Raw genomic sequence first — 27,962 nt, 5'->3', positions numbered from 1 at the left:
GCTATGTATTCAATGAGTCTACTTCCTGACTGCTTTTCACATAGACTTTTCCTCCAATGAAGGTCAATTGATTTGTAGGTGGCGAAACATTGTGATTTAGGAACACTATTTCTTCATAAGTTCTTGTTTTCCAGAGTAAGTGCAAGTAAAACTCATCCTGACCAAATTCTTTACAGTGTACTTAAGGGTAAAAAGACAAATCTGAAACAACAGGAAGTCCATTAATAAGTGTCCACCCGGCCCATGATTTTGCATTTAGCTTCATCTACCTCTGGAGGGCGACAATAGCTGCTTGTTCATTTTCATTCTCTGCCTGGGTTATCCCGAGGAATTGCCATGCCTACAAAAAACAACCGACGTCAACATTTCAAGAGGAAGCAGAATCACTCATGTGCTATAGTTGGTTTGTTTACCTGTGACAGATCCCTCTGTGCAGAGCAACCTGTCTCAGGTGTGAGAGTCTTGTAAAAGGGAAAAATATCACATGCATTTCTTCATTCAGAGTCTCTTGTGACGTCTGGGTCAAATCTTCTGTCACTATTTACAAACTCTCAGTATTTATTCTCTCCTGTTACCCATGGAAACCTCTGAGTTTCTGAGATTTCATGATATTAGATATCTTAAAACCAAAAGATAGATATATAAAGTTATGTATTTGTGAGGAAAACAGGTAGAAAAATAACCCAGAAATGTAGCTAGTCTTAAGTTTATAAGAAATCTCAAGATGTACACAATGAAATTAGCTTGTATAAATGAAAGTCAAGCAGTTATTAGAAGATGTAACAGGAAATTTAGAAACTAGGGAAAACAAAACCATCAAGCCCTTATAATGTGTTCATTGTTCTAATATAATGACTGTTAAAATGCATAAAACACATAAAATGCAATCTGATGTATATATATAATTTTATAGCTTACACTTAGTACTATGTTGAATTATAAGCACTTTTTCATGTTTTTTTACAACATCCTCCTACTTATGATATTTAATTTAAATTTTGCCCAATGGATATTCCATTATTTACTCAACCAATTCCCAATTATTGCTCTAAGGTTGTTTCCAATCCTTTGCTTTTGTAAATAATGTGAAGAATATCTTTAAGCTGAAAATGTTTTTCATATCTAGAATGAAAGTTTTAATATAACAAATTTGTACTTATACACTTTTAAGAACTATAATTCTCACACCATTACAAGAACATCAACAAAACTCATTACCCACACTGTCCTCAAATTTGCTTGGGGTGGGGGTATATCCGAGTCTTAGGGATTTAAAAAGGTTTGAGAAGTGCATAAAACTCTCTTACCTTTGAGAATCAATGCTATGAATATTTTGAAAAACAAATTATAGGAAAACACATAGTGTCATCTTAAAGTGCTGTAAAAATTCTATTGGCTTTTACCCTTATGGATTGTTATTACACAAACTATATACACTCATAAAAAATACTAATTATTCCCCCCCACCCAGAATATCTGTGATTCTTTTTAATCTTTCAAGTCTACAGAGCGCAGCCTCTCTTTTGATTTCACCTTCCACACATCTGAGAATGCATCCTAAGAAAAGATTGATGACATGATCTTACTCTGGGGGCTTCTTCCTAGTCTTCGGGAGTAGTGTCATTTTCACTGTCCACAGATCGTCCGTTATCTTAGCCTTGGGGTCTTCATTGATTCAGAAGCCCTGGGTCCTTGTCTAGGGTTCACTAGTTACCAATTGCCCTAATGTTCTCATTCATGAATCTGGGATAATAACATATACCTTTTTTTTTTTTTTAAAACGTTCTCAGGTTGCTGTGTCAAGTGATATAATACACATGAAAACATATAACATTTAGAAATGTAAGATGATATTATTTTTTGGAGGGGTGGCCTATGGTTTTCTATTAATGTAATGATTTTCTCTTCTACAATGATTCATATACATTTTAAAAAAAATTTCCAATATTTTGGTTCAGAATTCCAGCTCTCAGTTCCATCTCATTTCACTATCAACGAACATGTTGATCATCAAGATACCAGGGGCTTTAGGGATCAGTGTACTTGTTTTTTTCCACACAAACTGAGTACAACCAACAGTAATAATGAAGGCTCAATATTGATGTGCCAGGCACTGAGCACTTTATTTGTATGAACTAATTTAATCCTCACAACACCCAATGAGATGGTTACATATGAGGAAACGAATGCTTAGGTTTACATGACTTGTCCCAGATCACATGGCTCGTGGCTAACCAGCAGCAGAGCGTGATTTGAACCCACACAGTTAGAAGAGCAGAGCCAAGATTCTTCACCACTATTCTACGCTGCCTTCTCAGCAACTGTATATACCTTCCCTAAAATTTCTGCAAGTTCCTCTGGGAATATCTCTTATGTTTCCTGAAAATCACTCACGAAGTAAGTAAGAAGCCTCTATACCTGCCTCTATCTTTTTAAAGTCCTTCGCAGATTTGGAAGTGTAGTGGACCAAGATCGGATTGCAGAAACCTCTTTGCTGTTCTGGCAGCCTCTGTCTCCAATCACCTTTCCCACCTCAGAGAAAGGGGTTTTTCTAACATGCAAATCCAAATATGTCCCTCTTCCCTAGTGGCTCCCCATGGCTTACAGGATGACGTTCCAAATCTTGTCTACCTCTCCTTGCCTCCTCTTCTGCCGTTCTCTCCACCTCTCCCCATCTGACCCAATGTTTCAGGTCCCTTTGCTACCCTCATACCATTTCCTCTAACCAACAACTCGACTCCCCTGCTGCTTTTAATTAATTCCCTCTCCTTCAAACCTCAGCTTTGGATTTCCTTGTAGGGGAAGGCTGCTTCTCCCAGCCTCCTGTGCGTGCTCTGTTGCTGCATTTATGACACTGCACTGATTTATTTATTTGTCTCTCCAGATGAACCACCTCCATGTCTTTTCAACTTTTTCATTTTCTCAGATCTTCAGTGTTTGAAGCCAGTGTCTGGCACACTCCCTGGGCATAGTATGTGCTCAGTAGATGAGTGAGGAAATCAAGAGTGAGCTATAGCACGGCTGTAGACCCAGGCAAGATGGTGCACTACCCCCCAAAACCACTGCTGAGCTTCCAGGAAGGCAATTTTAGTTTTTCATTTCCTGGCCCCACCCTTTACTTTGGGGCACTGTAGATAGTGCAGATATGGTTAGGAAACAGGTTATATCAGACTAAACCAGGTTAACTCCTTTGGGAAACTTTACTTGATGAAAATGCCACCCAGTGGAGCTCTGTGTCACCCTTTGTCCCTCTTTAGCACATGCAGCCAATTTCTGAGCCTGGCAGGATGAAGGGGAAATGACACCTCTGCATCTCCAGGGTCCTGAAGAATTGCTGCTTCCATGAACAGGATGGTGACTGGCAGGTCCCCTTCCTTCAGCCTTTTCAAGCCTTCTTCAAAGGCGCCAGGCCAGTCCTTGAAGGGGTTTTCAGTGTGGAAGTAATATCCCTACAACACAGAGAAGGGCCAACATAAGATCCATCGATTTAGCTCTTCGTGCTCAAAATTTTAATTTGATAACTCTAAGCTTATTTAATGAATTAAATTAATGTAATTACAATTAAATTTCAATTACTGTTTTTTTCCTTATTAAGACTGTACATTTTCAGTGCATAAATTTTATTTTGCTATTGAATAAAATAAAAAGAAACAAAAAGTTACCCATAATGCCGCAACCTAAATATCATCACTGCTAATATTTTGGGAGTTGTTTTCCTTCTGATTATCTCTTTGTTCATTTTGGTTTAGCCATTTCTCTCCAAGATTTTAAAATACGGAGGTTTTGGACATTTTTGCTAGGTGTTGCCACCGAGTAACCCGAAGTGTTAATACTACATAGTATGCATCTGTTTATGTCCTGTGGCCTTTTGAGGGCTACAAACCATAGTAATATTTAAGATTTTTTCCCCTCCCACTCCTCAAACCAGTTTTTGCCCCACTGATGACTATATTACCCACTGGGAATGCATGTTTTAAAGTTATAGATATTCTTTTATTGTAAAAATGTAAGCAATGCAGAATGTACAAATAATCTGGTATTTTCTATAGGTATAGAAATTAAACAAATAAGCTCATATTATATGTGAAGTTTTGTAGCTTAAGCCTCACTTAGTTTTAGTTATTATAATTACTTATATTATGTTAAAATTTATTTAATCAATCCCCTATTGATGGACATTCAAATAACTTTCATTTTTTGTTATCGTAAAGCGACAGTGAAAGCCTCATGCTCAAGTCTTTGTCTGCCTTGATTATTACCTTATGATAGACTTTTAGAGAAATTTATTAGACTGAAAGCTATGAACTATTTGGAGGCCCTTTATATGTGTAGCTGTATTATTTTGGAGAAAATGTGTCCCAATTTAAACTCTCATCAGAAGTATCTGAGAGACATTATTTGTCGCAACTTTGCTAGCATACATTATCATAAAATCCTTTTATTTGATAGATACAAATAATATAGTCTGTTGATGCTATTAAGGTTTTAAAATAGAACAAATGGAGACCTGTATTCTCCATAGATGCTTAGAAAGACAAAACCCCTTATCAAAAGTCACAGGGTATGACCAGCTTATACAGCGGTGTTATGAATATGGGGTCTCAGAACTAAGCTCAGGGTCTCAGCCATGCCTCAGGTTCCAGGATTATAGCCCAAAGTCTGATGAGCTGTATCAACGTGCTTCCTTCTTACTTAGTTTTTCCTTTTGTGGAAGAGACAGTTATTTTTAATGAGGTGGTTGTTCTGACTTTATGAAATTGCCTGGTCTGCTGAGGGACACAGATCATTGGGAAGAGAAATACATTTTAATGACTATGTAGATTAAAATGTAAATCCCCTAAGTTCAGAGACTATTAATCATCATTTCCCCAGGATCTAGTGCAGAGTAGACACAAATAAATATTTGTTGGATTGAACTAAGTATCACAGAAATTATCCAGAACTAAATATTATGGAGACTTCCACCACCACAAAAACCATAACACGCATATATCTCTCCCACCCCGTGCAAGAAAATTCCAAATCTCTATCTTTCAAGTTATTTAAACTTATTTCTCAAGTTTTTTTTTTTTCCAATTGTTTTTAAAAGTACAAATTGAAGGGTAACTGGGACTTCATGGGTAATTTGGCTAGTAGTTCACTGCATTCACATATTTGCTGGGGCTCCGATCAGGGAAGTATTCCTGAGGAATCCCCTTGGGACTTGACCTGGTTGTGTGAACGGTATATTTACCATTGAGTTTCTTTGTTAGCTGCACAATGACACTGGGTGAAATACAGTCCCGAGCTCTGCTTCCCTTCCCTGCCCACTGACATCACTTCTGTTAGTTCATGGACATGACTCACATGACTGACGACAAAAAGCATCGTGGGATTAGCCCAGTTCTTGTTCCAACCCACCCTCAATGTCAGTTACTTCTCCAACTGGCCCACAGTCAGGATCCAAGCTCTGGTTGGCTGCCAAACTTTGCCTTCACACCGATAAAAATAAAGCTATTCCAGTCCAGCTTTGCTGCCTCCAGGTACTAGATGATTATATTGTTTTCATCTACCAGAATGTCTTCTGGGTCAGATTGACATTAAATTGTCTGTTTGATTCTTGGATTTTTCACAAAATAGTTGTCAACTAATTTATTAAAAAATTATCCAGAGGTTGAGAAAACCGGTCGGCATGTATAAGAAGAGAATTGATCACCTTCTCGCTAGCTGAGATTGTAACTTGATTTTGGGCTTCTTGGTTCTCGGATATCCAGTTCCTCCGGGCCATTTCTTCCCATTCCGCTTGCATCTTATCCCAAAACTCTGTATCTGACTAAGAGACAGGAAAAATTAAGAGAGATGGATTTAAGAACATGCTAAATCATTTAGTTTATTTCCAGAAAGCCAATTTTCCTCGTAAATCAAAATGAGTTCTGAGGAGGAATAAAATGTTGAAACTGGCCACATCCAATGACATCCACAGTTAAAGAGGGTGGTAGGTTCTGAGATGAGTGAGAGCCTGGTGCTTAGCTTTTAGGTAGCGCCCGGGCAAATTGGCCCAACCTCCAAGAGGATGAGAGGGTGTGACTGGGGGGTGGGGAACTGGCTTGGACTCTGATCCCAATGGGTCAGGGAAACAGAGAGAAATTGGATTTGAAGGAACAACTTGGGGCTCGTTCGGTTGTTAGCAGTTAGCATGACAGATAAAATGGTGAAGACTGTCCTTGTTTTCTGGCACCACAGAAGCTTTCCAGGTTTGCTGCCGAAACCTAAGTTAACCTGCCAGTGTGGTAAAGGAGATGCCTAGAAACCACTTAATTTTTTTTAAAGAAAACAAAGAAGTGGGTATTCCTTGATCACCTGAGTCTGGGACTGAGATCCAGACTTTTTACCTGCAAATCTCAATTTCTACAGTTCTAAGTCCAGTGACTTGTTGACATGCCATCAACCTGACTTGAGGTTGCCCTTCACCTTTCAATCCCCCTGGTCTCACCCTCCACTCCATCATCATGCCTGAGTGGTGGTTGTCTGTGGCGGGAACTCTTCTTCAAAGTTGCTTTGAATGATAAATATAACCTTATGTCTTTTGCATACAAATGTTCAGGGAATAAAGGCAAGCTCAATGTGATTAGTCCCAGGCCACTAAATAAATTGCTCAAGTTCACTGGGCAACTTTTATATCCAGAATATTGAATCCTACAACAGAAATGGGTCCTGTCCTTTCAGTGGGGGCCTCCCCTCCCTGAGGGCATCTTGACAATCTGTGTCTCGGATGCTGGAAGCACATGGAATGGCCACAACTTATCCAGGTTAAGGTTAGTAATGAAATTCAAAATTTCTTTTTCAATGAGTCTTTCTAGTAGAATACCAAATTGTATTTTACTAGGATACAAAAGCAATGGCTAGATAAAAGACTAGGAGGAAATATGCAACCATGTTAAGAGTAATCTGTCTTTGAATGAAGGGATCATAGCTGATGTTTCTCCTGCTTCTTTACATTTTTCCATACTTTCTGGATTTTCTCAGTATGCATTGATTTTACAATTAAAAAAGATTAAAAGTGACAAAAAAGAAAAATAAATTAACTTTCCTCTTTTAATACCCTGAAAACTGAGCGTTTAGGTACTGAGGAGTTAGGAGAAAAATTTTTGGAGACTCAGTTTCTTGAATAGCTTTTCCAAGATGCAGGTTCAACCTGTCTGCATAGATAGGAAGAGAAATCTGGTAAGTGAATTTTTCAGTGTTTACTGACTTTCCCAAGCCCCCTGGTGGGTGATGTGAAATGCCAATGACTTCCAGTACTTTCTAAGGCAGTTATATGTTCCCTTAGTGAGATTCCTTAGAATTTAAAGCTATTACAAGTTTTGTGAATGAAAGAATGAGGGGGATTTTATAATGTGTACATCTGGGTTACAAAAGGACGCATTACCTTTCCTGAAGTTTCAAACCAGTAGATACATAAATAAGATCGCTGTGGAAAACAGAGCCTCAGCTGAGGTGGGCTGCCAGGCTCTCACTTAATGAGCTACACCAGGCCTGACTGTTATCACTTAGGATAAGTTCTGCTGACTAATTAAAGTGCACAGCACAATTTCATTTAATTATAGAAGACTACTTGTAGCACAATCAATTTTCATCTAATCTCAGAATCCAGACTTCATTCACGTAACTGCAATTAACACTGCTTTTTTCTATTTCTAATCAATTTCAGAGAAACCCGAAACATGCTTGAATTTTTAACGTTTTAGTCATGCCTGCGGGGATAGAATGTATTGATGATTTTCTTAGCTGTTCTGCGATTTTGGTAGATTGTTTTTCATATTCTACAGGTAGTAAGTAGAATCTGCTTACACCAGAAATGAGCTATTGTTTGCAATCCATTCTCATTTTTAAAAACAGCTTTCTGATTATAACAATAGTAGATATTTATAGACCATTTGGGATATGCAGTTTGATGGTTTTTAAGAATGGCAGCTTTCTCCTCAGCTGAACCTGGGAACAAATGCTGGCTCCATCACTGACCTTCCGCAAGTTCCTTAATCTCTCTAGGTCTCATTTGCCTTATCTTTAAAATGAAGATATAATAGTGATCTTCGTTAGTAGTTATGATGACTACATGAGAAAATGTATCTATGGCATAAAGCACATGGTCAATGCTCAATTAAAGTAGGTTCTTATTAGTGTTTTTGTAGCATTGAAAAATATAAAGAGTGAACAAAAATCACCCACAACCTCAAAGCTCAAATATACATCTCTGAGTATTTTGGTGTTTCAGTTGGCTGTAAATACATATCCTTGTCCTCTGAAGACAGCTTTCCTCTCTTCATTTAAATATTTCCCTTCTACTTAGTTATTCAAAAAGTTAAGAATGTTATGGTAAAAATAGACTGTTTTGTAGCAATTAAAATGGTATTTAGGAAGAGTTCATTACAGCATAGAATAGTCTTTGAGTTACAATGTTCCTTGAGCAGTAGTGTGATCACAATGATAGAAAACAACAACAAATAATATGTGTAGGGGAAAAAACTATAGAAAAATGCACTAATAGCACTGCTTGCATGGGATGGGATTTTGAGTAATTTGCCCCATCACCTTTCTTTGTACTTCTCAGCATTTTCCAAATTTTCTATTGCTAGCATGTGTTATTTTGGTGAAAAAGTAAGATTTGGTTAAAAAACTCTGACTTCTTTTCAATTTTATTTCCTCCATGATGTTTTTTGCAATGACCCCCCCGCCCCCGCCCCACCAAAACAATTTCTTGCCTCTTTGAATTCCTTCAATACAGGTAGGATGTGTCAGTGGTTTGGAAGAAGACAGGTATGTGCTAGAAGCTGCCATCATTCCCATGAACTTGAGCAAGCCATTTTAACCCATGTGTACATTACGTTTTCTCATTTGTACAGTGAGAAGCCTGGGTTTATTAGACAAATAGCTCAGGCATCTTTGTCTATGCAGATTGGCTCAAAAGATCAGCATAAAGGGAAAGAGAGATCTTAGCCCAGGATCACATTTTTTTTTTTTTTTGAAGGGGGCTTCTAGCCTGTTCACTGATCTCCAAAAATTATACTTTAAAGCACTTTCCCAAAAGTACATTTGACATTTTTCCTTCACTTTTTGATTGTAAACTAGAAAATAAATATTTCTGTAAGAATCATGACAAACTTAGATATTAATTAGATTAAAATATAAAGAATAAGAAAACAAGCAATTTAGAACCCGGAGACTATAAGGAGGAGTGGCATATTATCAGTTCCCATTCATAGGTCTCCTTTGGTCATCCTGGAGTTAAAATAGAGATACTTTCAATTTTGTGGTCAAACCTAACCGTCGGTTAGAAAGATGCGGGGGCTGTGTTGTGAAAGAACTGAGCGGTGTGAAGCATGTGCCGGTTCTGCCTGTGAGGGGGCTGGCTTTCTTTTGGTCTCTTCAGCCCTCCAATGATTAACTGTTAGTGGATCAAAACTTTCAAAAAACAGCCAACCAACCCATTCTGTATATGCAAAAGAAAAGAGAGGACCTCTTGCATTGTGAGGAATGAAAACTCACTATGAGAGGCTGGGTCAAGTATTTGCCACACAATAAACAGTTTTTGTTGAAGGGAAATTACGTGCAGTTTAGGACCTCACTGTCTTAAGACCCAGTAGCCCAGGTTGGTGAAGGCTGGCTGAAAGGTCCCCACTCACCATATCTCTTGACTAAGCTCTTGACTAAGAGCTCAGTAATAGACGAGGATTCTGGATGGTTGCTCAGAACATATTCAACCTGGGGCTGCAATCATAGACATACAGCACCCTGATCAAGGATGGGATAGAATTTGAATTGGTCAGAGTTTTTTTGTTTTGTTTTGTTTTGGATCGGTCAGAATTAGTTTGAGCTCTGGGTATAGTCTGGGGTGTCCCATGTAGTGAAGATCATTGACAAACTGTAGTCTACTCAGGCAACAAGGAAAGGGCAAGAGTAACCCTGTTTATGGAGTAATTCACCTAGAAAAGCATGACTCAGAGGAGTGATGCAGCTTAGCCTTGTTGTACAGACAGCAGAAGTAGGATGAATAAATGGCAGTTCCAAAGGGACAGACTTTTATCAAACACAATATGCAGCCTGAACATGCAATGGGCTGCTTCCTCCTCCGAGGGATGGGTTCCGCAACATTAGAAGTCTTCAAACAGAAACTGAACGACCAACGTGAGGAGTGCCCTAAAGACAATGCACAGATGAGATGCAGGTTTGACCCGGTGAATCTGCAGTCTCTTACAACCCTGAGGGGGCTCTGGTGACAACCGTACTAAGGAATTGATTTATTGAATGAAACTGAAAGGCTCCAAATTAATAAAACCTCTCTGAAAAATCAAAACAAAACAAAAAGATGACGAGACAGCGGGGGTCAGAGAAGCCAGATATCTACACTCAAGATACCCTGCTTCAGACTCCTAAGCTCGTGAGGACGTTCGCGTATACTTGGAGATGGCATCCTAAAGCACAGGAGAAGCAGAAAACCTCCAGCAGGGGGCGCAGACGGAGGAAGCAAAAAACAATGAGCTAAGAAATTGATCTATTATGCATGCCCTTTCCCCAGTCTGAACAATGTAGGGAAGAAAATGCATAGGCTTTGGCATCAGGTAGAACAGGCAGGATCCTGGCTATTGCCCTTTGTCACGTGACCTCTTCAACTTGGTTTCCTCTTAGAAACTGAGAGTGGTTGTGCAAGGTTAAGTGGAACAATGCATGAAAAGTGCGTAGAACTTGCAACATTAAGAACTAAGGAATTGGCAGGTAGTGTTATTTTATATTTGTAAATGAAAAAGAATATCTCCCAGGATAGATAGAGGAGGCAGTCCCACGAACAGTAAGTGTGGTTACTTACTTACTTCAGAAGTGTGGTTCAGAAGTGTTGAAAAACAAACATATTGGTACTAGCACTCAACATAGATTTTCTGGTTGCCTCTAGGTTACGCATGCTTCCTTGTTTAATGGAGTTGGCCATCACTGCAGATGTTGGCAGGCACCTGGGAAAACAGCCTGAGGCTCTCACCAAACAGTGTGTCAGCAGATTAGCCACAGAAATGTGGGGAGGAAAAATTGGAAATGATGAGAAGGAGAGGAGAGGGCACAGGAGGCTGGAAATAATGCAATACAAGGCTGCAGCAGGATGTCAGCAGGCAACCAAGGGCCATTGCTAACAGAGACTCTAAGGTAGTTTTCTGTTCTTTCCTTTCTATTCTTCTCCTCTGGCGAGGAGCAAAGAGGAAGGGAGTATTAAAACACAGCGAGCAAAACCTGTCGTCCAAAGGGGCAGGGGTCATTGGCCTATTAGCAACGAATGCCTTTGCAGAGCTGGAGTTTCACATGATTGTACCTATGTTTGTGGTTCCAGCGGTATTTGCATTCACCACAAAGAACGGCTCCGAAGGTGCCCTGCAACTGGAGGTTTGGAGACTAAGCCTGGTTTTGCTACTACTTGGGATTAAGGTTTTTTGGGGTCAGTATCTCAGAGGCTGTTTATTTCTTGCAGGCCTCCTAGCTGCTCTTCCGTCAACTAGCAGCATGTGACTGTAGGGCTACTTTACCACAGACAGGAAATGCGGAGGGTCCTGGGGTTGGAGCCTTGTCTCATGCTCCGTGTGACAACAGCCATGTGATAAAGGATCTGTATGTGGATGGTGAACTACAAGCAGTGTGACTCGGTTCCAGAGGGGTTTCTTCTCCTTTAGCCATGTCTACAGGCACTGAAAAGGTACAGGGAAACGCTCTACTAGTTTTAAAAAATAAAGTATTGGAAATATTGACTAAATCCAAACTATGTGTTTGGGTTTTGCATTATAGGACTATTAAACAAAACAAAACACCTAGCTCTGGATACTACTCTCATGAAGTTCACTGGCCAATGGTAAAATGAAAATAGAGGTAACTGTTATTCAGGATAGGGTGAACAAATGATGCAAAAGGAGATGCAGTTACTTGCTCAAAGTCACACTATTCTGGTAAATAGCCAGAATTCAAGATATTTCATTTTTCCCCTTTTATGGCAGATTGCATCTTTCAAAATGGCTACCACAGTATTTCTGGTCCTCCGTCCTCTTTAGAATGTTGCCGCACTTCCTGAAGAGGTAAAGTCTATTGCCTGTCTTTGAACACTTCCCTTGAGAAACAGAACGCAATGACACTGACCTGATGTGACTTTTGAAGCTAGATCCTCGAAGGGGATATAGCTTCTGCTATATGTTTTTGGACAGTGTGTGTGTGTGTGTGTGTGTGTGTGTGTGTGTGATCACGGTTCTCCAGAACACAGCTTGGAAAACGCTGATATGGAGATCCAGGACATGAGCATTCCACCAAAACAGAGATTGCTGGCGACAGATAAATTTGGTGTATCCTGAGACGTTATCAGGATAAGAATTTACCATATATATAGTTTGCTTTTATGTGATTGTTTTCAGTGGAACTCATTTCCAATTAGCCAGCAGGTCCTCTAATCCTCACATCTGCTGTGTGAATCAGAATTCTTGAAGATTTTGTTGTTATTATTGCAGAAAAAGAAATGAAACCCAGAATGTGGAGGAAAGAATCAAAAAAATTTTGGGGGGAAGAACTGATTTGATGTATTTATTGTTTCAGTATTAACTAGTCATTGAAAATGGCCTTTGAAACTAGATATAATTATGTACACAGGTTGAACAAAGACTGGAAGAAACATGAAAAAATGAAAACAGTTAATTTATTAATGTAGTGGGATTTCTGGGTAGTTCCTGACTTTTCCTCCCCTAACCTTTTGTTTTCTCTTATTGTTATTGCTTTTAAAATAATTTAAATAAGAAACTCTTTGATAAAGAAATTATGTCCTGGTGACCAACAACTTTTAAGTTCTATAATTGTTTCAGGGCCTGCAAAACTTGCAAATAGTCTTTTTACTGGGAATAGTGATTCAGGGCAGGAGTTTTGGAGTTAGACTGGTTGGAATTCCAGTTCCATCGCTTAATTGTGATGTGACCTAGACCAAGTTGCCAAATCTATGTCCCATCTTACCACATTAAAATGGGAGGGACAGTCACTTGCTAGGGCTACTGTAAAGTGCTGGGCTATCCACCAGGAGTAGCATTTATAGCTACAACTAAATCCTACAACTAGGATGTCTGGGTGTATAAATAGGTTTCTTCTTCCTCCTCTTTCCTGTGCTTCAGGGCAAGGCCACCACAGAGATTGGTTTAGAAGCAATTTCCTTTGCAACATTTTTTCCTAGTGATAAAGAATTTTATCACTATATCTAATGCCCATGATGACACTACCTTCCAACAGTGGAAATCCGCCCCTCTCATTTAGGGTTATTTAAGGAAAACAAACCGGGCCAGTCATTTTGATGGAAAAGTCAGATTTTAAAAAATCACTCATATTGTATTGATCAATCATATTGTACTGATATTTTTGACTTTCTCCCTTTTTATTTCTGACTACCTGATTGTCACAACAGGTGGCCAGGTGTGAAGACAGAGTCTTGATCCAGTTTGTTATCTTATGAGGGTATTGGGAAGGAAAATGGCTGAACCTGCTTTCTTTTACACTGAAATCAAACTGGCTGACTCAAGGGCAGGGCAAGGATTCTGCAAAGCAGTCAAGAGCCCCCAGCCCTGGATCAGGGTGGTGGTATCACAGGGGGAGGGGAACATGTTCATGCTACCTGGAGCTAATATCCAACTGTTCATAACTACTGTGGAGCTAGGTAGTGCTGTTACACCCACCAATGCCTTTAAAATTCCAGATGGTCAAAATCATTACACATTCTCCTTGTGTATTGATTTATTGGCCTGTAAGGATTAATTTGGATAGAACTGGAGAAATATTTTCTCTGCCAAGGATACTCGGCACTGCATCTAGCTTCTTGGCATCAACTGCCTCATTCCCAGTATCAAAACACAGAAGAGAAGCCCAATCAAATGCCAGATGAGAGACGCTGCTGGCCCGGGAGAAAATCTGCCGTCGCAGCACTCTTTTCTACAAAATCTAACTGACAGTGGAGAGGAGGCTATGGATGGATTGACATTCCTTTAGTTCCAATTATTAGACTGTACTGGCAAGATTTGCTGGACGTTAACAAATGATATATCCCTCATTGGTCTCAGGAACTAGTTATTATGTAATTAGGAACACACTTTGAAGGGCCAGATATAACATTTTTTTTTTTTTAAAGAAATACTTAGATCAGGGTGTCCAAACTTTTTTCAACGTTTTTCACCAAGGGCCATATGCGGTAAAATACACAAACAGCCGGGCCACTCACTCGAGGTGAAGTACGTATTGCCTCACCTGGTTTATTTAAGTAAACTAAATATATTTTTGGAATTTGCTGCGGGCCAATTAAAAATGGATTGCGGGCCGCAGTTGGCCCGCGGGCCGCAGTTTAGACACCCCTGACTTAGATGAACGAGATGCCAGTGCTTTCCTAATGTCTTTATAAAATGGACTTTTTACCATACAAAACCACTTTTATTGAGGTGATTCATAAGATTTGAAGAGTAGCATCTTCTCAAAGTAATTTATTGTACATACTTATACACTGAGTTCACTATTCAGCCAAGTTATCGACAAGCCTACTGTGGTGCAGGCAGTGCTGTGGTAACCTGGGGACTGGGGATAGCCGTGAGCAGGGCAGGTGTGATCCTGCCATAGGAGCGTGCGGTCTGGGGAACACAGACAGATGCAACACAGGACTGTAAGAGGAGAAAAGGTGCTTTAGTAGCAAAGGGGAGGGGAACCCAACCTAGACTGGGAAGTTCAGGGATCTTCTAAGAGGGATCTTCTTAGAGTTCAGATACTCTAAGAGTGAACAGAAGTTAGCGAGGTGATGGGGTGAGGAAAGAACATTGCTGACAGGAGGACTAGCATGTGCAAAAGCTGAGAGGAAGATTGCACGGCCTATTCTGGGAAGTGATCAGTTATTATGACGCCAGTGTAGACATTAAGGTGGGAGTCAGAGCTGAGGATGCAGACTCAAGAATGGTCTAGACCATGAAGGATCTTATAAAGCCAGGTCCATGAGTTTGGGCTTTATTTTGAGAACAAAGGGGACATCGTTATTCAGATCTGTGGTTTAGAAAGCTTGCTCAGGCTGAAGTGAAGGAAATGGAATAGTTCAGCCTCCCAGTCTCCACTCTGGAGGTAGTGAGATGAGTTAACAGGCTGTCACATTCTGTATAAGAGATGACAGTGACCAGAGTAGGGTGTTGGCAGGAGAGATGGAAAGAAAGGGGTGGATCTGAGATGTATTTAGTAGCATCAACAAGACTTGGTGTTTGATTAGATGTTGGGGTGAGGAGAGAGGTAGGAGAGAGAGAGATACGAGGCTCTTTGCTTGGGGGGTTCTATTCCCTGAGTTAGAGAACAGAAAAGGCGAAGTTAGGTTATGGTGAAGAGCTTGGGTCCCGACATGTTCCGTATAAGGCACCTCTGCTATGTGCGAGCATGCATGTTAAGTAGGCTGTGGGAACAATCTCAGGAGGAAAATCAGAGCCAGCATGTGAGTGGTGACCGGAATCACATGGGGGGATGTGCTCAACTAGTGAGATTGTATCAGGAGAGGAGGGCAGGCTGCCTGGCATCGCACTCCCGGGAACAAGGAATAGGCAGAGGAGGAAGAACTCACTGGAGAGGAAGGGAGAGTGTGGGGTCAGAAAATGCAACAGAAGAGAACCCATAAGGGGAGGAAGGGTTTAATAGTTGAATGCTGCCTAGAGGTTAAATTTGGCTAAAGTGTGTCTTTGAGCATGAACAGTAATGGAGATGCGATGATTTTGTCCAGAGCAACGTCCGTGGAATAGGGGTGGAAGCCAAATCACCACAGGTTGTAAACAAATGAAAATAAAAAGACACACACTCTGTCATACATAGTAACAGTAAATAAAACCATCTTTGGAATATTTGTGGAGTTATTGAAACTGTGAAGCAACTGAAAAATCCTGATCTTCACTTAACTAGCTAACCCCTCCTCAGTTTTATGCATTTATATCTAGCCACGCACCCACCCACTTACCTATGTACTTATCTATCTAGCGAATATTTAACTGTTAAGCTAAATGGCTTATTTGAATCATAGCCAAAGGTAAGGATAGGAGTGGGGTAGGGAAAGAAACTGCCATGTTTTCTTTTCCTGTTTTTTGGTCTCATAGAATCTGAGCTTCACACAGGAAGAAAGAAGCCTCAGGAACACCTGGTGTACCTCCTCCCTTTGGAGATGAATTGTGGGGCGTGGGGCAGAAGAGAGACAAATTAGGAGGCTATTGTAGTAATCTGGGATGAGACCAGGGTGATTGCAACGGGAACAGACAGGAAAGAGTGAATCAGCGATTTTCTAAGTGAAGAAATAGGAGGATTTAGTGACAAAACTGCATTGCTTCTTACTAAGAGCAACAATAGTCACTTTAAATACGTGTAATTTTTAAAGAGCTTTCAAGTGTATTAACTTAGTTGACCTTCATAAGTGACTTGTCCAAGGTCACTAGCTGCTTAATAATTGAACCAGCATCAGACCACATCTTGTCTTTCTCTTACACCCTTTTCACTCACGCAAGCCTTGTTCCCTCAGCCTGCTCGGCAGCTCCAGCCTGTCCTTGCGTTGAGGATCAGGCAGTGTGGTTGCTTGGGAAGTATGATCTTGGTTGGAGGAAAGAGCAGAACAGAGTCTTTCTTCTTGTCTCTTGTCACTTAATTTTCTGAGACAAACCAAGTTCATTCTATTTAGAAATACAAGGTCACAGATACTGCACTCAGCTTCTTTTCTATCAGGAATGAAAGAAACTACAATGGAATGTTAAAATGGAATTCTCAGTCTGTTTTAGCTGTGGTTCCAAAAAAAGAATAAAGCAATTGGTGCCTTACTACCTATGCAGGACTTGCAAAAGGAATGTTTTTTTTTCCCCTTTTTTTCCCCTCCAACATTTAGCCTATAACCTTTACAAAAGGGCTAATGTCGAAGGGCCAAGGGACAGCATTTCCATGAAGTGAATGGCCAAGGACGTGTGTTTCTCATGACCAAGTTTGGGCCACTGAGGGGCAAGCCAGCCTGGAGCTACTGTGAATTCCACCCAAGAGGACTTCCTCGAAGGTTGAGGATCGGTGACCTTCTCACTGGAACTGCACGTGGTTACTCCTAGCAGGAATCTCTGAAAGACCCACAAAAGCAGAACGTGAGAGTATATTCTCATGTTAAACATCGCTGAGCCCTGAGAGTATCTGTGCCAGGCCATGAGTGTACCTGGTGTGTAAGGCTGGGCCCCTTCCCCTACTTCTACTGCTCTGGTGCCACCCTGGAGGGCTCGGAAATGGACTAGTAAGCAGAGGGGGAAAAAGTGGAGCCAGGAGAGAGAAGGTTCGCGTGGAGGCTTCCCCACTGCAGAGGATCAGGCCTAAAGGCAAGAAACTGTCAATTGTGAATATGGAAGGAGTCATGTTATTATTATAGAGACTGGATATTAGTTATTGAAACAACACAGTTCTTGAGACCAAAAGTGTCTGGAGGATTTTTTATTATCTTAGCATGACTGGAAAGCTATGGGACTCTTATAGGTTGAACCGTGTTCCCCAAAAGAATATGGTAAAGTCCTAACCTCTGGTATCTATGAGTATGGTCTGATTTAAAAATGGGTGGCAGGGTGGTGGTGGTTAGAGGGATGGATGAAAAGCGGGAAGGGATTAAGAAGTACCAATTGCCAGTTACAAAAACAGTCACGGGGATGTAAACTACAGCTTAGGGAATATAGTCAATAATATTGTAATAACTATGTAAGATGGTAACTAGACTCATCAGGGTGATCACTTTGTAAGTTATGTATAATCACAATGTGTACACAAAAGTAATATATTATTGTATGTCGATGTTAACTGACTGTTATCAAAAAATTTAAAAAAAGTTTCAGTTATAAACAATAAATTAAAAAAATAAAAATAGGGTCTTTGTAGATGTAATCAAGTTCAGAGGAGATTCTTCCAGTGGCCCCTTAATCTAGTATCACTGGTGTCCTTGTAAGAAGGGAATTTGGACACAGACACAGAGGGAAGGCGGCCAGGTGAAGGCGGAAGAGAGATTGGAGCGATGCTGCCACAGCCCAGGAACCGCTGGGGCCACCAGAAGCTGGAAGAGGCAAGGAAGGATCCTTCCCTAGAGGATTTGGAGAGAGCATGGCCTTGCCAAGAGCTTAATTTCAGACTTCCAGCGTCCAGACAGTGAGAAAATAAATTTCTTTTGTTTTAGCAACCCATTTTGTGGTACTGTTTTTATAACAGCCATTGGAACTAATATAAGGGACCAACCTATGATGTCAGTCAGAGGCTAGTTTAAAATTGGCTCACAAATGGGCAGTAGAAGAGAAAGTTTTCATTTGCTCTCACTCTATCAAGTTCTGCCCATTAAATCAAATGATAGCCAAGTGTCCTAGTGCATGATGCGTGCCCACCAAATACCTGCCGTGAATGAATGCTTTTCTGAGCTTATCGAGATGTGCCCTTTCTGGCACTCAATTTCATTTGATTCCTCAAATGGGCTTATGTGCATTCTTTACATTTGTATAAAAGAGGAAGTTGATGTCGCAACGATTAAATAACTTTCCCAAGGAAAATGGCTCATACTGCAGAACTGAGATTTGAACATAGGTCCTCCTAACTCCCATCTGTGTTTTTCTATTCCATTATCATCAAATTAGTCCAGAAAAAAATTGGGTAGATGTTTAATGGCCTATGTCCTCTTATAGCTCATGTTTAGAGAACTATGCTTCATTTGAAATGATTTCTTAGAATCTGGATATAAGAATGTATTTTTCTTGGCAATTTTGGTTCTTAAATAGATAAATTGAGAAGTCTGTCTATGGAAAAAAGGCAGAGATTAGGTTGTATAGTTTAAAGAAATTCAACATGTATTAAACCCTTGATTCCTCAAGGAACTCACAGTCACCTGGCAGGAATTTTTTGAGATGCTGAAAAATATTCTGGTCAGAAGTCAGAAGACGTGGACTCTTGTCCTGGTGGCGCCACTCCATAGAGTTTAATCTCAGCAAAAATCAAATAAATTTTTTTCATTTCCAAAATTTTCTGCAAACTGTGGAGGGTTATACCTGAGTCAGGTGGCATCGATTGTTTCTTTTTTATTTTTATAAAAACACTTTTCTTGTATGATTTAACCGTCCAAAGAGATGCTACACAATATATCAGTCAGTCATGGATGCTGTTAACTAGCTGAGCAAAAGCAACCCTGTTCTGTGAGGACAAAAATGCATTAGAGGCTATTTTTTCCTTCTTGGAGACAGAGCTTATGATTTATTTTTTTTAAAGGATATTTAGAATCTGAAGAACATTGCTGACTCAAGAGAAAAATAAAGGTCAGTTGTTGCATGTAAGCTGTGCTGTCATGGTATTTAAATAATTAAAAGGTTGTTTTCAGAGATAATTGTAGTCCCACATTTTAACTAAGTATTTAATGACAATAAACTACAAACATGCTGTTTTCATATGGGGAACTCCCCACAGCTTATTAACTGTCCAGATGGCAGAGAGTAGAGGAATTAAAACATATTTAAATTAGGAATCACCCGAATCTTTCAAACTAGACCTAAGTGGATGTTGAGAATGTATTTTGGAGACTTTCTAAAACTCATTCAAAATAGGAGAGGACAAGGGCTTTTATTTCATTTAAGTATTTGTTTCTGGTTTGATTATAAAAATAAAATACTTAAATTTTTAAAAAAGTTATGTAATACTCTTTCCTTGTAGACAAATTGGGAAAAAAAACCCAAATGAACAAGAAGAAAAATAACCCTATTAATTTTACTACCTACATATAATAACCGGAAGCACTTTGGTATATCTTATTTTAGGCTTTCCCCCTATATTTACATATAAAAAATGATTACTCATGAACTCTCAGTCTTAGGCCAGGTGCTTCCTTTTCTGAGTTCCAATTTTCTTATTTCTAAAAAGGAGTTAAAAATACTTACCTTACAGGGTAATTGTGAAGAGTAATTTTCATAATACTTATAAAATATTTAGCAGAGTAGCTGGAATATAATCATGCTCAATAAATGTTAGCTATTATAATTATTTCATTGTTTACTTGTGAAAATGGAACCTTACTGTTCATGTGGTTGTTTAACATTTTATTACGGCCATATTTACATGTCAATAAATATACAACTATTACATCATTTTAATGACCCTGTAGTATCCCATTATAAAGATTTATCTTAATACATTTCACTTTCTATTATTGCTATTGTAAAAATTTGCATCAAATATCCTTGGCCATGTATCTTTATTAATGTGATTATTTCTTGAGGATTATTAAGGAATTGTTGGGACAAACATTTTTAAGTTTTTGATATATATTGTGAAATTGCCTTTCAGAAATATTTAACAAGTCTTTTCTTCCACTAGTACTGAGTATTATCATTTAATTTCCATTTTTTATGGTATGGTATTTCCATTTTTTGAGGCCATGAGTTATTCTGAAGAGTGTTTTAAACGATTAATATATGGAGTTTTGCATTGTGGTCATGATTTACATGATTTACATGAAACAAATCTATTGAGATGTGTTGAGACTTGCTGTACAGCATGATCAAATTTGGTAAGGTGTGCTTGCAAGGAATATATAGTCTGCAAATGTTGTGCACAGCATTTTATATGTACCCACTAGATTACATCTTCTGTATCTTTACTGATCTCTTTCTACATGATATCAATTTCTTTAAGAGGCCTATTAAAATAAGCATTATGATGACAGATTTATTCATTTCTTCTTGTAGTTTTGTCCATTTTTGCTTTATATATTTTGAGTGTATGTTTTTAGTTGTATACAGTTTGGAATGGTTTTATCTTTCTGTGACTTGAACTCTTTATATTAGTTACAAGTCCTTTTTGCCTTTTGTAATGCTTTGTGCCTTAAGTTTTTTCTGTTTTTTTTTTAACTGGATACTAATAGCTCTGTCACCTTTTTTTTGGTGATAGTTTGCCTGGTATATTTTTTCCATGAATTTTCTTTCAGACTTTTTGTGTCCTTATGTTCTAAGTGTGTCTTTTATAAACAGCTTAGAATTAGTTTTATTTTAAATCTAGTCAGTTAATCTTTGTAATTTAATTGGAGCGATAGGATAATTTTCACAATAACTGATATATCTAGATTTATTTCTCCATCTTATTTGCGCTTTCTATTTGTCCTACCTTTAAAAGTATTTTTCTACTTTACTGCCTTCTTTTAGAATGATTAAGGTTTTTTTCTTAATTCCTTAATTCTTTAATAGATTGGAAGTCATATATTCTATATCTATAAGTTTTGTGGTTACTCTTAAAAATTTAATGTGCATATTTAACAAAAGCCCAAAGTTAATAACTATAATTATTCTCCTCCTGAACAACACAAAAGTTTAGACTCTAATTCCAATCATTATCATATTTTTTCTAACAGTTCTACTTTTTCTAAGTTTGCTCAGTTACTATTAACAGTCATTTGTCCTTTACTGTACTTTCAATCCCTCTTTTATTTATTTATTTAAATATATGAAACATTCTTCTTTTATATTCTATGTCTGATAATTCTCAAGTCTTTGAGGTACGATCTGTCTGTTGTTTCTGCTGACTCTTACTCATAGTTTTCTTTCTTATGTGTTAGTGAAATATCTGATTTTGAGCTTACATATTTTTGGAAATGTATCTGTGAAATTTGTTAAGGCTTAGTTTGAAAAGCATCATTTTAGGGAGAATGTGCAAGTGTTTATGCATACATGTGTATATTTATGCATGTTTTAATATACATATGTATATATGTGTTAGTGTGTGTTTATGTATGTGTGTGTTTACGTTTGTGTGTGTTTACTTATTGTGTCTATGTATGCACGTGTGTGTGTGTGTGTGTGTTCATGTATATATGCATGCATGTTTGGCAGGCAGCTGAAGGTACTACCGCAGGGACTGCTTTAAATTGAATTCTTAGCTTGATACTTTTAGGACCACTCAGGCTGTATAAATTACAGTCCAACCTGCATGGACTCTGCTTATTATTCCACATTCTCTTAGGAAACTCCTCTGCCCAATCCTGTATATTTTTTAGAATTCTTCAAAGTTTCTGGTCTGTTAATCCATCTTCATCTATTATAAATAGCTGATACGCATTCCCCCCACCCTACAACTTTATTCCTCATAGACGTATGGCCCTCAAGTCCCTGGCTTTTTAAAGACTTAGCTCCCCACTTTGTTTGGGCCCAAAATTTTGTTAATTTTCAGCTATTTAACTTAAAATCCACAGCTGCAGTTAAATAGTATTAGCAGATAGTTTAGGGCAGCTGCTAGTATTAGTGCTTGCTTATACTCTGAATTTATGGTCAAACTTATTATTTTTGCCTCTGAGGGCTTCTTTTACTCTCTTTCAAGAGATGGTTTTAATATTTAATATTTATATTTAATATCTGTATTTAAATATTAATTTTTATAGAAGATGAATTGTAAGGTACCTCGTCTACCATATTGCAGAACTTTCTTTGTACTTCTAACTTTTTATTTTCTATGTTTTGGTTATATATTCAAAGCATGAAGATTTATAATTATTTTGTCTTCAATGTAAAATTTACTTATAATCAATATAAACTGTCCCTTATTCCATTTAATCTTTTTTGGTTTGAATTCTACTTTATCGAGTAATGCATCTAGTATAGGTTTGCACATTTCATTATTAATTTTTTTGTGTAATTTTAACTTTTTAATTTTGTTTTTTGTATAATTTTGTTGGTTTGTATTTCTTTTCAAAACATTTAATTGTATTTTATTTTTGAAACTGTGAGAGTATCTTTGCTTTCTAATAGAAGAATTAAACTCATCCATATTTATTGTGAAAATTGAAGTAAGAGGACTTACTTTGGCTCTTTTCCACTACCATTTGCTATATTGATAAGCTTTTTCTCTTTCTTTTTGTCCTTTGTTAATTTGAAAGCAGTACATTAATTTTTGTTGTATTAGCAGTTAACATTCAATTAAAAACAATTTTGACCTTTTATTTCTCTACTGAATCAGTAACAAATATAATATTTAATTCTTTTATTTAAGGTGAGAGATTATTTATTTTTTACTCCTTTCCACTTCTACTTGACCTTCTAGTGTTTTGCTAAAAAAAAAAATCAAGTTTTTAGACATAGATTGTTAGTAAAGACATTATGAGTGTTTTCTTTCAAGAATAATCTTAGAATATTTTTAGAAATTCTTCAAAGTTTCTGGCACTTTAGTGGCATCCACTCCTATTATCCAGTACTGATAAAGATTTTTTTTCCATCCATATTTTGTTTCTTTGCTTATTTTAATAATAATTATTGAGACAAAGGAATTAAGAGCAGGTTAAATTCAAAGACATAAAATTCAGAGTTCAGAAAATTAAATTTCCCTTAAATTGCATTTAACTTAGATGGACTAGGGTTGGCTCAACATATTGAAAGCTCCTTAAAACACCTGAATCCAACTTCAAGTGTATTAAAGAATAACGGAGATCTTTTCTATAGCTTTTCTTAAAGAAGTGTTTACTGTTCCTCTTCTTGAAGCTGATAATTTGTGTAAGTTTCACTGGGAATTAAAATATTTAGATTCTGCTCCACTCATGTTTATTAGACTTGGGAAATTTTACTTAAAATCTCTGGAGAAGGCAACATTATGTATAGAAAAATCACTGTCCTTGGAGCTGCAAGATTTGGGTTTGAAACCTGAACTGTTGCTGCCTGTTAATGTGTTACAGCGGCCTTTGGGTAATTTCTTCATCTGCAAATGGATTGCTACTATTTAACACTTAGAATGACTTTGAGAATTAAGTGAGATAGCATATGTGCAAACGTTAGCACAGACTTGACACCTAATAAATGCTTAATACGGTAACGTAGGATAGCAACAAATAAAGATATCTCAAAATAAGGGATTTGAAAAATAAATCATTTAAACAAAGTATTGATTCATTTCACTGGAACAGAATACTATATAAATTTTCTCTTTTAAAGTATTATTTTCCCCACCCCCTCAGTGTTTTGATGTAGCTTGCTCTCTAATGACAGGCTTTTAAGGAGAAAGAAGTTTCCAACACAGGTTGCTAAAGGTATTGGTTGTTATGGAAACCATAGTCTCTAAACTAATCAGCAAATCTAGAATTCAATAATTTTGTTGAAAGAAGAGGCTTTCTTCTTTGAGAAGAGAAAATCTACTCTTTCTGGTAGAAGAGGTAGCGATTCATTCTGGCAGGTGATATATGATCATGTGATGCTATGATTTTCCTTTTCCTTTGACCTTCAGGTAAGGAAACATAAAGCTTCGATGATAAATAAATACTCAGGAAAATTTTCAGTTTCCAGCTTATTCAAATTTGTTTACAAAATCAGGTGTAGATTAAAAAGCAATTGACATAAATGAATGGTTTTTGAGTAAAGACTTAATTGTTCCTAGGCTTTTGTGCTGTTTTTTTTTTCTTTGAATATACTATAATTCTGCATCTTGGTTTTCAAATGGTGATGATACGTGTGTTCTTTAGTTCAAAATTACATTAAAAATATAAATGGGACACATCCTTCAGTCAAGCTTTTGCAAAATCATGAACATTGCCACTTGGTCAAGTTTTCCTAAAGAAAATAGAGTAGAAATGTCCAAATGAGTGCTAGACTATCAAATTATACTAGTGTATGAACAGCACTATTGTGCTAAAGTCTTATACTGAACAGAATAAATAGGATTCCTTAGGTACATTCAGCAAAGGTTGAATTCCACTTCTCAATGCAATGTAAGCTCACTTAACTTCTGTACTTTTCCTTTATTTGCACTGAGCTCAGTTTATGATTATATATCTGTGCGCCATTCTAGAGAGTGGAGGTACAGTGACCAAGACAAAGACCCTAGTTTCATGGACTTTCCAGTCTGGTGGAAGTAGATAAATAACAAACAATACATAAATAAATGAATCATATAATTTCAAGGAGTTGTTAGCATTGTAAGAAATAATTATATAGGGCAAGTATGGAAAAAGATAATCAAGAAAGACCTCTTAAAGGGGATGCCATGTGAACTAAGATCTAAACAACCTAGGTAAGAGCATTCTAGGCACAGAATACAGAAATGGGATGAAGGGCCAGAGAAACCAGTGTGGCTGGGCTGTCCTATGAGGTGGGGAGAAAGGACGAGAGGGAGTAATAACAAGGCCAGATCATGTCTCATGGACTAGAAGTAAGAACTTTGGGTTTCATTTTATTTGTGATGGGAAACTATTGGCAGATTTTAACTGTCATTGTTGGCAGGGTAGTAATAGGATCCGATGTATTCTCTGAGAAAAGAACTTGGAGTTCTCTAGGGGAGCAAGACTGGAAGCTGGGAGACAGGTAGGAAGCTGTGGCAGTGGTTTGGTCTAGGGGTGCTGCTGGTATGGAGGAAGGTGCGAGCAGGGGAGATAATAGATGTGGTTGGACGCCTTTAATTTAGACATCGTTCCAACAGGATCTCCTGCTGGATTGGCCGTGAGGATGCAGGGAAAGGAAGGGCATCTTTCAGGGTTTTGTTCTAAGCAGATTGTAGTGCTGTTGCTGAACTGGCGTAGGGACTGGTTTGGGATGGGAAATCAAGAGTTCAGTTTTAGACATGTTAGACATATTAGAACCCAAATGGCACCCTCAGTAGGCAATTGGATATTCAAGTCGGGATCTCTGGGGAAAGGTCAAGCTTGAAAAATCAGAATGAGAGCCATCTAAGTATAGTGAATATTTAAATACAAAGGACCGAAAGATATGCCTAATGAGAAAATGTAGGTGGAGAAGAAAGGAGGAGCAAGGACTGTGTCCTGGGACTCTGTAATATTGAGAAGATAGACCCAAGTGGAGGAACCAGAAAAGGAGACTGGGGACAAATAGTGAAGTGGCAGCAAACCAGTATCTAACAACTCATTGCTTGGCACACAGTACACATTCCATAGACACTGCTGAAGGAAAGCACAAATGGCCTGGCTTCTGCCTTCTCTGCATTGCCTCTTTTTCTCATCTCCCACCACTCCTCCATCTCTACCCAACATTCTAACCAGAACCAATGATACCTGCAGGTCCTCAAATGCACCCGACATTCCTCTATGTCTCCATGCAATTGCATGTTTTCTTCCCTCTGCTTCGAACGCCTCCCCCCTTCTGTTCCCACGCCCTCTTCCAACTGTCCTTGGGAAACCTCATTGCCTGACAAGCAGAGCGAGTTCCCCTTCAATATGCACTCAGAGGATCAGGAGCTTACTGATCAGGAGCACCTGTTATGTTGCATTAAGATTCATAATTATCTTTATCTTCTACCAGATTTGGAGCCTGCTGAGGGCAAGGATGATATCTCTGATTTCCGAATCTCTATTACCTACTGTAGGGTGTGCCAATACTAGTCACTTAACAAGTGCAATGCTTTTTAAACAAATAAATAAATGCATTTGTGAGGATCAATTCAACTTCCTAAGCAACTATAAAATGCTGCCCCTTGGTTATGTATTACCCTTCAATTCCATGAGCAAGTTTCTGGTTAGTTTACCAAACCCCACAGAACAAAGGCGGCAAAACATCTCAGAGCTCTCCCTTCATGCTTATTGTACTGACGCAGAAGTTGCCTTGCATTCCGGACGTATTACATCCCTATTTTATACATGAGAAGCCTCCTTTGACAGGGCCTTAGAAACTTAATCATTTCATCGCAGGTAAACAGTTTAGACATCACTGGTGTCAAAGAGATAAAGGCAAACAGCATGGTTCAAGTCACGTCATAAAGGTTTGCTAGCAGTCAGCATAGTTCAGTGGCTTTACGTAAAGTGTTCCTGTTCTTTTGAAAATATTTCAAAGATCCTGTAAAAATCATGGAGAACTGGAATAATCCAGCTGGCTCACAATGCTGCCCAGTCAATCTCATGTTTAGCAAAGACGCAAAACTTTTCAAAGCTGCTGCATTCTTGCCTGTTGCTGCTAAAACACAGACGTGACACCAAGCCCCTCTAGGCAGGTCAGATTTCATCAGTTCGCTGGAACCAGAGTTCTGGAACCAGGACTGGTAACTGCTTTTACTTTCATTTGCAGGTGAATGGATAGAGCAAGATGTCAAAAAGGTTCAAATTACATGGTCATAAATATACAAACAACACATTTAGCATTAACAGCTAAAACCTAAATCTACTTAAGACAAATTTAAAAAGAGGGCTGGTATTCATGTCATTCTTCCTTCTGAATCCTGGTACAAATGTAAAGTGTCAAACCATATTGTTTCGGTGTGGAATAAAACCATTTTTGTAAATGGGATAGTATTTTCAGTCTTTTAGTTGCACCTTGAGCATCTGCCTAGAATATGCCTTGTGACATGTCCTTGTAATTAGTTTTGTTGAAATCTGTTAACTTCAATAAATATACTAACAAAGGGAGAAAAACACTGATGAATGGTAGAGCAAATCTGGGAAGAAGGCTAAGGAAAGCAATGAAAAACATTAAAGAATTAAAACTATACTCTCCGTAAGAACTTCACAGAACACAGATGTAGAAATGATTTTGACAGAAACTGGACAATGTACTTCGGGCAATATGGTAATAAGAAATCTTGCATTTCTATGAGACACTTGACAAGGAACTTGTTAGGTGAAGGTGTGGTAATGAGAGAATTTAGTGAGGAGTGAAAAACGACTAAGCTGGTGATGTAAGTTCATAAAGGGAATTCAACAACCAATCCAGTCATGACAAGATGTTCTCTTTTCCCACCATGGCTTAACTTGTTGCAGCAGGAATTTACATTAGATATAAATATACAATATACTGTGATTGAAATAATTGCAAGGCATTGAAATGGGCCATCTAGGAAAGTTTTGGAATTTTTTTTTTTTTTTTTAGCAATTGCTAAAAACAGAACTAATACTCAGGGATGGCCTTAGGCAAAAGTGAAGAATCATACACTTACAGACTGGAACAGCCTTAAAAGTCATTGAATCCAGAGGTTTGCAA

The 27,962-nt window shown here is 38.2% G+C and overlaps 1 protein-coding gene across 16 annotated transcripts in view; it reads right to left on the bottom strand.

Moving 5' to 3' along the window:
* The window catches only part of PEX5L (peroxisomal biogenesis factor 5 like), a 197,442-nt gene that overhangs the window by 9,964 nt on the left and 159,516 nt on the right, over positions 1 to 27,962 (bottom strand). For all 16 annotated transcript variants that reach the window (XM_033089381.1, XM_033089353.1, XM_033089417.1 and 13 more), the window contains 3 exons: positions 5,696 to 5,812; positions 3,306 to 3,449; positions 270 to 340 (listed from right to left, as the gene is read on the bottom strand). In XM_033089381.1, coding sequence (XP_032945272.1) covers positions 270 to 340; positions 3,306 to 3,449; positions 5,696 to 5,812 — 332 coding nt within the window. The remainder of the gene's footprint in view (positions 1 to 269; positions 341 to 3,305; positions 3,450 to 5,695; positions 5,813 to 27,962) is intronic.

The sequence above is a fragment of the Rhinolophus ferrumequinum genome, chromosome 2 (genome assembly GCF_004115265.2).
Source record: "Rhinolophus ferrumequinum isolate MPI-CBG mRhiFer1 chromosome 2, mRhiFer1_v1.p, whole genome shotgun sequence".
Taxonomy (NCBI): domain Eukaryota; kingdom Metazoa; phylum Chordata; class Mammalia; order Chiroptera; family Rhinolophidae; genus Rhinolophus; species Rhinolophus ferrumequinum.
This window is presented reverse-complemented; position numbering and strand designations above follow the sequence as displayed.